This window comes from Lingula anatina, chromosome 9 (assembly GCF_051362555.1).
Source record: "Lingula anatina isolate TDL-2025a chromosome 9, LinAna3.0, whole genome shotgun sequence".
Lineage (NCBI taxonomy): Eukaryota > Metazoa > Brachiopoda > Lingulata > Lingulida > Lingulidae > Lingula > Lingula anatina.
In genome coordinates, this window is record NC_141775.1 from 19,825,281 (window position 1) to 19,840,975 (window position 15,695).

Below are 15,695 nucleotides of genomic sequence, written 5' to 3' on the forward strand. Positions count from 1 at the left end.
CCAGGTAAGAAAAAGCACTTTTTGACTTTAAATCCTGCATTTTTGAATAATCTTTTTTTTTAAATTAACCTTTATAAGGGAAACAGTTCTTCTTTAGTTTTAAAATTCATAAATCTATTTCTTGAGTATGCCACATGAAACCACTCAGTAGAAATGTTATAGCCAGGTAGCTATGCCTTTCCGTCCGTAATGCTAATTTTCCGTCCGTAATGATTTTTTATTATGAAATTACTTTGTCATCAAACATGTTTAAAACAATTTTTTTGGATATTTGGTAAACATAGGACTAGTGTGAGGAGAATATGAAAGGAAATTTTTTTTTGCCAAGTAGTCTTTAAAAAAAACCTAAAAAATAGAGCCCAAATCATTACGGACGAAAAAAAAAACGACTTTGGATTAATGATTAATTAACTATTTTTTAAAGATTTCACTTGGTTTTTTATGTGTTTACCTCAAGGAATTGCTGTAATTTATGTCTCAATTGAAAGATATTGATTAAAATTTATTTTGAGTGTTACATGCAAAACATAAAAAATTCCGTCCGTAATGCTAATTTTCACATTTTTCAAGTTTAACGTGCTATAAAATCATGAATTCAAAAAATACAGGTAAATCTTTTACAAATTCTTATCCCCTGAAGTCTCTTCTTTCAGAAAATCCAACTTTTGATTGATTTTTGTACATTTGAAAATTTTATGCCCAGGACACAAATACCACGGAATGGCCCTACTCCTAATTTTATTCCCGACCCGTCTCATACAGCTCCACTAGCTCCGCATTCTGGAGCTGGATACAAGTCACCATTCTCCTCCTAGACCCCAAGGACCCATGTCCCCATCTCTTGGATTTAGGTCACATATTATCTCAATTTGAACCTTTTTTTTTGGCTCAGTTGGTGCATTATCCTGGGCATGACGTTCGTTGAAACGCACCCTTGTCAAAATTTTTGAAAATTCGATGCCAAATATCTCTCAAACCAAAGGAATTATCGGAAAAATTACTATAGAATTTTGACCAAAAGTCATATTTGTAGATTCCAGATATGCCCTTGGATTTGACAGTTGACCTTTATCTCAAGGTCAAACAGGCCAAAATCTCCAAAAAATGGGGATTTAAAAAAAATATGTTTGTGCCAATTTTTAGAAACTACACCGACCTAAGTGGGGGGATTACAATTTGGGACTTCTTCGGGAGTTTGGGGTCAATCGGTGCATTTTCACAGGAGAGGCAGCCGTTAGATGCCAAAGCTGAAAACTCTCTATTAAACCAGAACCCTAAATACAAGAGACCTCTTGTTTTTTGCATTTCGTAGAGCTTGTCAAGCTCAATTGATACGTACTGGGGTTGGAATCCATTTTTTTGTTTGTTTTTGATATGTAGGTTAGGAGTTGTGCTATATAAAAAAGTACATTTCAATATTCAGTAGTGAAGCAAAATGTGAAATACTCAAAAACTGGCAGAGATACACCCATGGTTACTATTGACCTTGAATAAGAAGTCACATACTGGCAGCCAAACTGTGACCTTGAAATTGACCTTTGACCTACTTTTTCATCTTAAACTAAGTCTTGCAAATTTTTTGCCTCTTTTATCTGCAAAAATGGCAGAGATACACTTTGTGTGCAAATCGACTTTGTGATTTATGAAAAATGTCTGTATACTTCACTTTGTTCTTCAGCAGTGATTCAGTATCCAGATTACACACCCTTTTTATCTATCTGTCTATTTTACTCGAAGTTTGTTTTACCCTGATATAAATATTAATAACGCACCATAGTATTTTTGGGAATTTCTCAATTCAATTCAAAAATTTAATTAAGCTGCGATTTATCGACTTTTGTCATCGTGAAAATGTGAGATTTTACATAACACACTGTTACTCTCAAGCACATATGCAGGCATCCACCTCTCTAGATTTTCTCTCGCTTCCTCTCTGCTATTGCTTCACAATAAATATAACGTCTGCAAACATCATCGTTCACCTTATCCATGAGTCCTTTTGTCAATCTGAAGCATAACATATGTATTACCAGGTGAGTTTAATGAACGGCTTCGCCGATTGTGTGAAAGTGGTAAGATTCCAGTATACCGACAGCGAGTAGCTATTGTTGGACCTTACGGTGTGGGGAAGACTTATCTCGCCAAGCGCCTCATCCATGAGGAATATATCAAAGAAGAAGATGCAAATACAACTGGCGTGAATATATACCGCCATAGGTGTGTTGTCCATAAAGCTGGCCGATCCTGTTGGATCAGAGGAAAAGGTAAGCAGAATATAGGAAAACGTTTGACACATATGGAATATGTTTATAAAGAATACAAAGAACAGAAGATAAGACATTTTCAATTTTACCACATAATTCACAATAAGGAATTATACATACGTGTACGTGTGGGTGTCCAAATGTGTCCTTCCCTATCTTAGTATGGTAGACGAGGGGCTGAGTGAAATAGTATCTAAATAAGTGGTGCCTTTGTATTGTTATCAATCAATTGACATACATGACACTTTACAATCTACTCCTACAGCCCATTGATTATTTTTTAACTGGGTACAAACACTATAATTTCATTCTCTGTAAAAGCACCATGCTTTATTCTACTCAATATTGAATTGAATTTTTCAACGGTGTAGCCTGATACGTACACTCAGAAAGGGTACATTTAGATACAACGCTTGATCTACCTGTATGATCCTTCCAACTATTCTCAGATGATCCAAAAGACCAGTTTGCACAAAACATGGCAATTGGAGTACAGAATTCAGATACGTTTTGTGAGCCGGACTTAACAGTATTGGACCAAACGCCACTAGAGGAATCCCCACCAGATTCAGAAGAGAATATTAATAACATGCTGACAAATAGAGGTATTGTACATGATTGTCTCGAATAGTTCATCTTGGTGCAATTTAAACAGATATTTGTAGTTATTCTTCTTTTTTGCCAAGAGATTCCACCTTCTATGTGTTTTTCTTTGGCCATTCCACATATATGTGCCTTGAAAACATTTTTGTTTACTTCAAGGTTGATTCTTTTTCTGTTAGAATGTTATTTGATATTATTCTTCTCTTTATTCTACAGCCGCTTCCCCTGATGACAGTGAATCACCTGCCTCTCCTGACAAAGCAGCAGGTAAGTAGTTCACATGTAGTAAAACAAAATTCTCGTGTATTGCTCAGAATGTTCGAGAGTTTTTCTTAGCTTGTTGATAAGGTATGTGAGTTTCTATCTTCTTATTTTCATCATACTGGGACTTTGAACTCACATGGGCATGAAGCCTGGTGGTAATCAAATTTTCTTAATGTCCATGTTTTTAATAGAAGATAATTAAAATTTTGTGGTATTTATACAGTTGACCATTATGTTATATTGCATCAAAAACCTACTTTGTGCACTATCACCATAACGTTATAAAAAGAAAACTGTTACCTATTTTATATTTACAAAAAATGATTCTTAGGATTGACAAACAGCTTAAATTAGAAAAATCCGCTCTTTTGAATTATCCTTTTTATCGAATTATGCATTTTTTGTGAAATTTTTATTTATCTCATTCTGGTGTGAGGTTGAACTCTCATGGGCCTGAAGCCTTATGCTTTTACTTACATCGTTATATACTATTGTGCATAATTAAATTTTGGGGTTGATTGTGCAGTTAAGCATTGTATTACATTAGAACTGACAGCCTCCTATTTTGTGCATTATTATTTTCTGCTTTTTTAAAATTGTGACTTAGATATTTCATGGGCCTGAATACCGTTGCTAGTCACATTTGGGTGACAAGCCTCTAATCTTCCATTGGGTAACTACTAGCTAAATTCAGAGCTATAAGGTCACTTGCCTAAATTAAGTTTCAAGTGGCAATAAAATGAGATCATATAAAACACACATGTTGAGATTCCCTGTAAACTCCCATAGGTTAAGTTTTCTGCCAGATAACAGTGTCCATAATAGGGAAGCAGTGATAATTATGCAGATAAATGTTGTTTAATTTTGCAAATTAGTTTTCAAAAAATTATTTTGTATAATGCCAACATTAATGCTAGTTTTAAAAGCAGCTTTACTGAAATGTTTTGTTTTTAATTTTTTTCAAACACTGAGGGTTTCAACTCAATTTTTAACTCCCCTCCACCTGAAGCTCTGCACATTTTCTGTTTTCCCACAAAAGCAGTTGTATTGGTATTTATGTATTTCAGCATTATGTAACATTATATTATTATATGCACTGCTTTCATATGTCAAATATTGTGATTTTCATTACTAGTATGTGAATTTGAACTTTCGTGGTCCTGAAACTGTAATCTTATCATAGGGGCAGATTGGGATCGTCCTCAAGGTTTTCAGGAAGACTGTCAGATTTTAAAGTTAACATTGACGGGTATCTATTTTTTTTGTTGGAAGACCATCTAAAATGGAGGGTGGATTAACAAAGATATTTTAAAATACTGTCAGAAAATACATTTGGATCCGCTCCTGTTATTGACCATGTTACCTGTTGTGCATGACTTAAATTCAGTGTCGATTGACCGTGCTATTACAAGTATTATTTATTATTGCATCAAAATGAGAAATTAACCTATTTTTTGCATCTTTATTTATTTATTTATTTATTTATTTATTTATTTTGTCTGTAGACTCGTCCTTCAAGAAATACATGCCTTCAAGAAATCGACGAAAACTGGAAGTGCATGTTTTTTGCACTGTTTTTCCTGTCATGCCCATCGTAAACACTGTGTTGTCAAGTAAAAGGAAGCGTCTGATACAAAGTATCAAATGCGGCATTGACGTGCTTGCTTGCCAGTAGGACACATACTGTCGATGCGGAGTGATATAACGTCGTTTTCTCGCGCCAGGACGTAACGTCGGGCTCAAATTTTGTAAAAAATTAAACTTGGTCGAAAAATGGCTATATACTTTAAATAAATGCATACTTAGCAAGTCTAATACGATATTATGATTGTGGGGTATGTAGACTTCATATTCACGTAGCCTTCTACTGAAATTTTGTCGTTTAGAGTGAGCTTGCGTTCGTCAAAGTCGCACTGAGCGGCAAAATTTGGCAACACTGTTGTGCATAATTGGCATAATTGGCAACATCGTAACTTTGGCCACTATTCCTCAACTAGAGAGTGTGCGGGAAATTCCGGATAAGAGATAACGTATCTTTTAATCAATATTGTATGTATAAAAAATCATTAAAATCCATCTTTGGAAAAAATTGTTGCAGAATTTTTTGTACCAAAAATCGTGCAAAATCCAGGTTTTTGCGTCATCCATGACTCAAGACGGGCCCAACTCGGCGTTTGTTTACATTTGCAGATGTACTTAATTTTGGCGCTTATCACCGGTTATTTTGGATATTATTACAGTTTTCAATTGAAAGTCAAACAATGCGTGTCAGTTTTATATGTAACTTGTAAATTTAATATTGTTGCACCTTCTTTTTCTATGCCCTACTACCGATACATGTACCTTGCATATGTTTCAATGTTACTTGTGAAATTATGTAGGTAATTGGACATTTCTGAGTCCAAAACTTCAGTTTAAAATAAAACAAAATTGTTTTTCTTTATTTTGCACAGACAAATTCATCGTTTCTTAAATGAATATTTTAAAGGGTTAACAACTGTTTTTATGAGATTCACATTTAAGAATAAATAGTGTAAAGAACCCATAGGAATACAATATATATTCCATTTTACCACCAAAAGGTAGTTTTCACAATTATTTTGGAAACTGTTCTTGCCATCCAATCACATGGTGGCTGCACTCTATAATAATCTTTTGAAATATTAAAATTAATTAAAAAATTACAGTACAGACTAATTTTGAATGTCAAAACTGATTCAGTACCCCAGTAACTATTGGTAAGAAGGGGGAAATTGTCATTTACTCCAGGAGAATCCATTTTGGGCTGATATGAACAGTTACCTCTTTTATATTCAATAAAAAATAGAGGGTAAAAAAACAACAGGACATAATTTTATTTTCAAAACAATGGTACAAGTATACATGCACAGGAAGTCCATATGCATGGGCGCTAGTAAGAATTCACAAAGTGTGTAAAAATGTAAAAAATACATAAATAAAAATTTCCAAAATTAATATAAAATATCCACTTTCATTGCACTAGGTTGAACTTAATGACTTTCCTATCTTTTTTTTTTTTTTTTTTTTTTTTTTTTGCTGAAGAAATTTTCATACATTTTCCATCTTCAAATGCATTATCTCAAAATACATTAGCTATCCTTTTAAGACTTAAAATAAGAGAAAAATATGCTGATCACCAAGGACAATTTATGTCTTTATTCAAAACAGTTTCATATGCTTGTATTTGATATCTGATATTAAAATATGGGAATACACTGTATGTAACTTGCTTCCTAAAAGGGCTCTACCTGTATTTGTGAACACCAGGCATTATATACTGGATATAAATGGATGTGGACTGTAAATATATTCAAAATACCTCTTTTACTATTCTGACATTTTTTTTCTTTTTAAATTCTTGTTTGAATGTGAAAAGCAGCCTGGCTCCTGGGAGTCCAATTAGAAAAAATGTGTCCATAATAACACTTGTTTGCAACACTGCCATCCAATTATCTTAAAGAAATACCACCAAAGTCATATTTCTTTTAAAAAATTCAATTTTTTATGTTTCAAAAAATGTAAGTGCTGCCAAAGAATACTTTGATAACCAATTTTCACTAAGGGCTTGGTGACAGTTTTTTTAATATGACTAATAGGAATGCATGATAATGCTGCAGCATATCATCGTGAACACTTTTCAGGGCACTTCAAAGCCTGTCAGAGATTCTGTAATATCTGAAAAAACTGTTCTTCTTTTATCTGGAAAAGAAAATCAGAATAAATTCAGAATTTACAATTCCATGCAACTAAAAGTAAAAACAATCTGTTTACACCCCTTTTCAATATATAGGTCAATTTAACATGAAAAAAAAAATTGACTAACAATGAGTGAGGGTCGGAAGATATGTCCAAGTGGTACTTAACTAACACAAGTCTAGGAACTCACATAATAAAATAATAGATACTGGCTTTATCTTTTTTTCATACAGAAAACAGAAAATGGATTATATTTTAAACCTTTATTACTGTTGCTCTTAGAACCATATGACATTCTCCAATAGATCTACTTCATTTTAACTTAAGTAAAAAATCTACAACTTCAACAGTAAGCGAGTATGGTGTATAAATGTCTCAACTTTCATTTTTATACCTGTGCTAGCAAGTCACTGATTTTGAAATTTTCAACGATTTATAAAATAAACCCTACACTTTCAAATGGACCTTTATACTAAAAATGAGTGTTAACTGATCATGAAAAAAGCTCATAGTACATAAATACTTTTACCATTCTACATGTATATCCAAACATCTTTTTCCTTACATCAATGTTAGAAAGTTTTTAGATTTTTATCAGCCTGAAAAAAAGACAAGGGAAATGTTAAATCTTGCCAAATACTCCCCTGATCTATTGCTAATTATTACAAATAAAAGGTGATGTATTCATAATTCAATCAATATATACAACTCTCAAGCACATTATCTATGCTTCACATGACAGGTGCTCGCAATGCTACGTTATACAGCTACAGTACACGTACGTACTAATTAAGGCACATATGTCGTTATGTAATATTAGTATTCTAAATAACACTAGATCAAAAGTTATTATTAAACTGAACTGTAGTCGGAGTTAGATTACTCTGAATGAGCCTGCGTCGGTCACACGGTGCACATTTTAACAACAAATCTACAAGATACAATGTATAACAAATGTGTTTGATTATGTACAGTATGTAGTGGAGCGAAACTAGCACATTTCTCGTAATAAAAAACATTTATATATATTTTAAAATCTAAATAATTTGCATACGTACCTGATAATGAGTCTCTGACATGCTATAAATATGTGGGTTCCATATTTCAGCAAGGATAAAAATCATAACTTGCCGCACAACCTACTTCACCTGTCCCTGCCTCGTTGTAAATTGCGGGGTTTCGTTGGAAAGCACCTCAGTTCACCTCTCGTTTAGTGGGCGGGATTTCGGTAAATTTACTAAATTTGTATTAAGTTTTTGGTCTTTGATAAAAGAAATGTTTATTCTGTTTCTTAAACTTATATTTGACTCAATATGGGTCTATAAAGGTGCATTTTAGCACCCAAATCTGCGCGTCACATGATTTGTATCACATGACTTTTTTGAACTTCCACAGTTCAAGGTCAAAAAAATACTGTCGAAGCAAGTTATGGAACATCATTGCTTTGCGTGAAAATTGAGGTTAGTCACTAACTTTTTTGGATGAATAAACGTAATTTTAAGTTCGGGAAATGAATGAGATGTGCACTCTTATCGGAGGTGCCTCAGGGGAGAAATTTTGCTCTGTTTTTTCACAACTTTTCGGATTTTCTGTCGAGACTTCTTAACCAGAGAGTGTGCGGGAAATTCCCTTCAAAATCGAAAACCTGGATATATATTCGACCATTTTATTAATTTTAAGCCAATTTCGTATTTGGAAACAATTTCCTCGCAATATAGTCCCTCGCTATACAAAAGCATTTTCGGACACGTAAAATTTTCAGTTTTCTTGATTCGGAGAGAAATAATTGTAACTCTGTACAGTGCATTGACAAAAGCTTACAGTTTTTCAATAGACGGATAACTCCTCGTTTAGTCTCTAAAATATGGAAAGTCAATTCACTGTAGTTTTTTCGCAAAGTTTATTTATTTCAGACGTACGCATTTTTCATCGCGCCGCTTTTTTGGCGCTATTTCGTGACGCGGATGTACCAAAAAATCCATGACGTTTCAAATCACACCTAAATCCTGACAGTATGTGTCCTACTGTTGCAATGTGTTCAGTACACTTTGTTTACACTGACAAGTCGAGGTCAGAAATGCACAATGTTTTTCTATGTTATTACGCAGTTTCAATTTTGATTAGTGAATTTTCTTTTATCTGCATGGTCATTTTCCGAACATTTGTATAAGCCACGAAATATTTCTCATCGGAAAATCACCCAGCAGCTTTCCAAGTACAAGCGAGTGACGTCATGACGCACTTCCGGTTTTCGTCAAGATCTTGAAGGGATTAGCGTTACGGTTTGCTGCACATTTAAAGCGTTCTGTCTCAAAATGTACTCGACTGCTTGGATTGAAATTTACAGAACTTATTCTTCACATGATATCACACATATGTGCTTAATTTGAGAGCTTTAGCTGTTATATATTTTCTACATTCAAAATTGAAAAAGAGCTATTTTCCGTCGATTTCTTGAAGGGCAAGTCTACATTTGACAGATTTGCTGTCTTGTTTTATCTGGGTACAAACATGACAATTTAATTTTCTGTAAAATAAGTCTTCTTTATATGACTGAGGATTATTTTTCTTTTTGCCAAGGGATTCCACCTTCTATGTGTTTTTTGTTGGCCATTATACCTTATGTGCCTTGAAGACTGGGCACTTGATACCAATTATACTTGATCTTATTAGACGCATTTTCGATGTAATTTATTTATTTTTATACAATATTTATAGACCAATATCCCAAAGTTATATGTTAAAATTTTGTAAAGAAATTCCTTTATCTTAGCCACGTTTTTGTTTGCTTTAAGATTGAGTCATTTTCTGCTAGAATGGTGTTTGATATTCTTCTTCTCTTTATTCTACAGCTGCTCCCCCTGATGACAGGGAATCACCTGCCTCTCCTGACAGAGCAGCAGGTAAGTAGTGCACATGTAGTAAAACAAGATTCCGTCTTTTGCTCAGAATCTGCGAGAGTTGTTCTTAGCTTGTCGATTAAGTATGTGAGTTCCTGCATTCTTATTTTCATCAATTTGTATTAATAATGTTACATTAAAATTGACTATACCTTACAATTTTAATTTATGTTTTGAGCTTACTCACTTGTATTCAACAGAGAGGATACATTTTTAAGAAAAAAATGTTTTTTTTTTTTTTCGCAAATTGCCGATAAACCTTCAGAAAGAGACGAAAGCTTCTAATTTATTTGATAACTGTTTCACAAAGTTAATTGACACTAAATACATTCAAATTTTGTCAATAATTACGATACTTTTTTATGCTAAAAAGTTTTATTTTAACCGCACTGTTTATTGTACAGTCCTTTTCAAAGGTGAAAGTGGATGTCATACCTCTGGGGAAGAAAACATGAGTTGTATAAGAATGTTGACGATATGTCGATGTATGAACAGTCCCTGACAAATGAAATAAATTAGATTGAAAGCATGTCTATAAAGATTAAGGTCTAGTCTCTCTCTCTCTCTCTCTCTCTCTCTCAACCCCCCCCCCCCCCCCCCCCCCCTTGAAGAAGGCACATCAGCTGAAAACTCAATCGGGCGCTTGATACCAATTATACTTATTACATGCATTTTCAATCTAATTTATTTATTTTTATACAATATTTATACAATATACTGCGGGATTAATACGATGATTTGGATAAATATGCACGCATTGCAATACATAACAATATGCATTGTGCTAAAATCAGTTAGTTCGGACATAGCTTATTTTATTCCTCGCAGTGGCAGAAAGGGACCATCTAGATGATATTGACAAGGAGCTATTGGAAAAAATTGAGAAAATTGCCCGAGGAGAAGATGTGGAGCCAGAGAAACAGGTCACAATTTGGGATTTTGCAGGACAGGATGTCTACTACACCACACACCAAACGTTCCTCTCAGAGCGGATCATCTACTTGTTGGTATTCCGACTTGACCAGGACCTCGATGATAAAATCCGTGTATACAGGGGAGAGAAGACGCTGAAAGGTATTGTTGAGCTTTATGTATATATCTTTACATGTATAAACTACTCAGGGCCCTCATGTAAATAATGGCCTGTCAACTGTGTGTAATTTCTTTATTAAAAGACCCACATTTTTAAATCTCTCTATTGCTCTTAATACATGTATATTGCTATAGGCATATATATATATATATATATATAACATTGAGTTTTTAGTAGCGTTAATTTTAAATGGTTCCGGTGAGTGTTTTAGACTTTAATATTGTAGTAATTTTAAAGATTTTAGTTATATTATCCATTGTAAGACACCCAATAAGAACAATTATTATTATATTAATGGGCGCTATTTTTAGCAATGCTGAGGAGAAAACACTGAATAATATTCATCTTTGCAATTACCTTAAGGCTTTATATACATTTTTCAGAGTTTATTATGTTTTGGTTAAACTCAATCCATATGCACACTATTGGAAAATTGAGGGAAGAAGACAAAAATGCCATGCCATACGTCTTGATTATTGGAACTCATAAGGACATGTTATGCTCACAGGTGAAAACGCTTTTCTTATAACAACTATTCAATTACTACCATACTTATTCTATGTATAATTTGTATCCCTTCAACCACATCACGATTCCTGACGAGTGACTTAAAGCAATAATAACTCTTCCTTTGAGATTCAAAAATCCGCATGAAATACATTGTAAAAAACGCATGGAAATATATTCTATTGTATTTTACCACTAAAACGGCCGTTATTGTAGGAAAACTAAAATCTGTGCTTGTCAGTAGGGCTTACGATGCCTTTTTTCCGGTCGACAAGTGCATTCGTTGCTAATGACGTAATGGTGTCACGCGGATTCTCGCGTTCATTTGAGACCAAAATAACATGGCACCAAACGCATTAGTGCAGACGCAGACGTAAGTTGCGAGTTTTTGTACAGTGCGTCGGATAACGAAAAGCCCAGAATGGCACACATTGTGGATATAAATGCATTTTTAACAAAAAGACGAATATATCTCATGAATCTTATATAGTGTTGTTGTTGTCTGCTTTTCCCGCAGTTTTAAGTAGGTCACCAGTGACTTTGCAATGTCAGAGAGAGCTCCGTCAGTTAAAATCTCTTAAGAGATTTTAACAAAAAACCGTACGTTTAGGAAAAAAAAACCTGGATTAACTTTGAATGCAGGAATGGGGTCGTTGGCCATTGGTAAGTACGGGAAAATTGCCGTTTTTTCCAGGAAAATCCAATTTTTGGCCAAAACGAAGAGTTATTATGACTTTAATTATTTAGAAACTTTTCACTATGTGACTATTTGTGGATGGCATGATTTAATGTTGGGGGAAAAGGGTGTTCCTTGCCCCCTGTACTCCATCCTAATTTTATAGGTTCATTGCAACATACCCCATTTCTCAACTTGAACAAAGTGGACTATATCATATACACACATACACATACACACATCCCGGTAAATGTTTTCTTTCGCACTGACAATTTAACATTATTATATGGTAATGAACAACAACTACAAAAATGTCTTAACTAGTTTTTATTCATAGGGCGACGTTGAAAAGATTTTTGATAAACTCAAGAAGTGTCTCGACGACAGGCAGGTACTCAAGGACCACGTCTACCGATATTTTGCCATAAGCAACTTGGCCGAAGATGATGGGGAGTTCGCTGAAATAAAAAAAGCGATCGAAGATTTGTGCGGTTATAGCAGCAACAGTATTGCTACTGTTCAACATCTTTCAGTGAATTGGATTAAATTGGAAATGAATTTGGCAGAGAAGAGTGAAGAAACCCCCATCATATCTATTGAAAAACTGAGGGAAATGGCAAAAAGGGTAGGACTCCCCGATGAAGAATTACAAGAAAAATTCATTCCTTACCATCACCGTCAAGGCGACATCCTACACTTCAAAGTTGATGGACTGGAAAATGTTGTCATAATAGATCCACTTTGGTTAGCAGTTGTGTTTTCTGCCATCATGACCAATGCCAGCAGTCAACCTGGAGGCAGTCACTTTGATCTCCTGAAAGACGATCTGAAAAGAGGAGTGCTCAATGAGGAGGTATTTGATGAATATCTAAAACAAATCAAAATGGCCGAAAAAAAGACTGAAATCATTCAACTTATGCTGCATTTCGACTTGATGTTAGAAATATCCCAAGCAGTTGAAAACCCTCTGCCTGGGTCTGGAAAGAGAAGATTCATCGTGCCCAGTATGCTGGTATCCAATATCAGTGTAAATAATGCCTTGTCTGAGACGGATCCACAGAAATATTTGCTTATCGCATTCCCTCACATTCTGTTTCCTATCGGGTTGTTTCATCGTCTGATCATCCGTCTTCTTAGGAAGTATAGAGCTCAGGAATATAAACATAACATTCCAGTTGTTGGGTTTGACTATGCCTCCTTCCGTTTGGGAGACGAACAATCGGTGCTCCATCTCGCCATTGAAGAAAGGGCCATGAGAATGATGATAACAAATGCTACTGGAAACAAACCAAAACCTGACATATACTCCAACGCACGGGAAACTGTTGAAAAAGAACTGTCAACTCTTAAGGACACGTACTGTCCCAGGATGCAGTTAGGCTTTTGCATTCGGTTAAATGACAAAGGAAAAGATATTCCAATAAAAGCAGAAGACGTCCAAGAAAACGATGAGATATGTAGATCTGTAGAGGGCACTGAAATGCCAATCCATGTGACACCGTATCGTGTTTGGTTTTCAGGTAAGCATTAAAATTTTAGGTAGTTTTGCTGTAAACAGACATTATGTTCCTGAATATAATTAGGGGTAATACAGTCATTGAAATCGGTGATACTTAAACTGATGTAAATGCAACTAATCATATTGGGTGATGTACTATGATGTATATGAAGAGAATTAATATTTCAAATTGTTGCCAATAAACCAAACTTTATATATTTTAAAATAATGTAACTTGATAAATACCCAAAGGTATTTTTTATAATCCCCGAAAATGATATCTTTACAGATCTTATCAGCATTTTTCCCCTTGGCAAATTTTTGCCCATCGCCTTTGTTAGAACAGTATAAATATTGCCCATAAAGTCATGCAATTTATATTTTAATCATTCCAACAAAACGAGTTTTACATGGGCATCAACGTCTGTGTGAGGGTAAGACTGTTGCAGTTCTATGTGCCGAACATTTTTATGTACAGAAACAGATGTGTCTGTACACATAGCCGTCACCTGCGTCTGTCGTCGCAGTTGCCGTAGGCCGTCACCATTGTCGCCGTTGCCGTGCACTCAGCAATAACACGATAAGTGGAATACCATTTTACATTTTGTATTCAAATTTGCATATATGCAGCACTGATAACACAATATAAGAAAAACAGATGGGCAAATTGCCATTATACTCACAGGATTGGTCAACCTTTCTGAAACGTAGGACGAGTTTGAAAATCAGCATAATCTGGCCATTATTTTATAAGTTATGCTGTTTTTTCACATTTCTTCAGATTCAATTCTTAGGCATGTTAACAGTCTCATTATTTAACTAATAAGATACCTAAAAGTGTTTGTTTGATATTTCCTGCATCTTTACAACATTGTTAGTTGATTATGTAAAAATGATGGTAAACTTGTTATCATGTATTGTATAATAAAGTGTCAAAAATGGAAATAAACTCATATAACTGCAGTTTGTAAGATTCAATCATTCACTATGATAATGTTCAGAAACTCAGAATGGACTAAATTGGACATAAAACACTGTTCTATTGATATTTTTATGAAAATGGCAGTAAACTGTTAATTTTGTTATATGTTAAAAATTTGTTAAAAATGAAAAAAAAATGCATTTCAGGACAGTGCTGTCTTGTCTACATTTTGGCATTTTCAAGGTGTGACTTTGAAGTTCCATGGGCCTGAAGACCTTTGCTAGTCACATTTTCTGAATATCCGTGATACTAATATTTTATTATTAAAAATTGATGGTTATTATCCTGTTAAACATTATAATTCATTCCTTACCATCACCAGCAAGGCGACATCCTACACTTTAAAATTGATGGACTGGAAAATGTCGTCATAATAGATCCACTTTAGTTAGCAGTTGTGTTTTCTGCCATCATGACCCCGACCAGCATTCACTCTGGATGTAGTCGTGGGAGTCCTAAAAGAGGAGGTATTTGATGAGTATCTAAAAGAATTTAAGATGGCTGAAAAAAAGACTGAAATCATTCGACTTATGCTGCATTTCGACTTGATGTTAGAAATATCCCAATCAGTTGAAAACCCTCTGCCTGGACATGGAAAAAGAAGATTCATCGTACCCAGTATGCTAGTATAAAATAACAGTGCAAATGAGACAAATCCGCAGAAATATTTGCTTATCGCATTCCCTCATATTCTGTTTCTTACTGGGTTATTTCATTGTGTGACCGTCCGTCTTCTATGGAAGTATAAAGCTCAGCAATATAAAAATAACATCCCAGTTGTCGGGTTTGACAGCGCCTCCTTCCGCCTGGCTGATAAACAGTCGGTGCTGCATCTCGCCATTGAAAATAAGGCCATGAAGTTGTTTATAACTAACGCCACTGGACTCCCTCCAAAGACTCATGTGTACTCAGAAGCAACAAAAACAGTTGAAAATGAGTTGACAGTCCTTCGGGATACATACTGCCCCAGGATGCATTTTGGCTACAGCATCAGGTTAAAAAATGACGGACCCAATATTCCAATAAATGCGCATGACGTCCAAACAGCCGATTCCATATGTGTGTATGTAGAGAACTCTGAAGTGTCGGTAGATTTAAGGCCATATCGCGTTTGGTTTTCCGGTAAGCAGTTTGAAATATCACGTAGTGTTGTTGTGAATAGACATTAGGCCCTATGCTATTTTAACATAG

At 34.7% G+C, this 15,695-nt stretch overlaps 1 protein-coding gene and 2 long non-coding RNA genes across 4 annotated transcripts in view; 2 read left to right on the forward strand and 1 right to left on the reverse strand.

Moving 5' to 3' along the window:
* The first annotated feature begins 2,445 nt into the window (after positions 1–2,445).
* LOC147760108 (uncharacterized) lies at positions 2,446–10,316 on the forward strand. Its single transcript, XR_015331033.1, has 3 exons — positions 2,446–2,869; positions 3,084–3,134; positions 9,701–10,316. It is a non-coding gene; the product is annotated as an uncharacterized LOC147760108 (long non-coding RNA).
* LOC147760109 (uncharacterized) lies at positions 6,280–8,877 on the reverse strand. Of its 2 annotated transcripts, XR_015331202.1 has the most exons (3): positions 7,907–8,877; positions 7,378–7,447; positions 6,280–6,851 (listed from the first exon to the last, which is right to left on the reverse strand). It is a non-coding gene; the product is annotated as an uncharacterized LOC147760109 (long non-coding RNA). The 2 variants fall into 2 exon arrangements; XR_015331201.1 differs by lacking the exon at positions 7,378–7,447.
* Positions 10,317–10,545: 229 nt separating the features above from the next.
* Positions 10,546–15,695, forward strand: part of LOC147760110 (uncharacterized) — an 88,738-nt gene continuing 83,588 nt past the window's right edge. Inside the window, exons 1-3 of the mRNA XM_086995340.1 lie at positions 10,546–10,822; positions 11,225–11,349; positions 12,362–13,544. Of these exons, the coding sequence (XP_086851466.1) occupies positions 11,233–11,349; positions 12,362–13,544 (1,300 nt within the window). The 5' untranslated portion in view covers positions 10,546–10,822; positions 11,225–11,232. The remainder of the gene's footprint in view (positions 10,823–11,224; positions 11,350–12,361; positions 13,545–15,695) is intronic.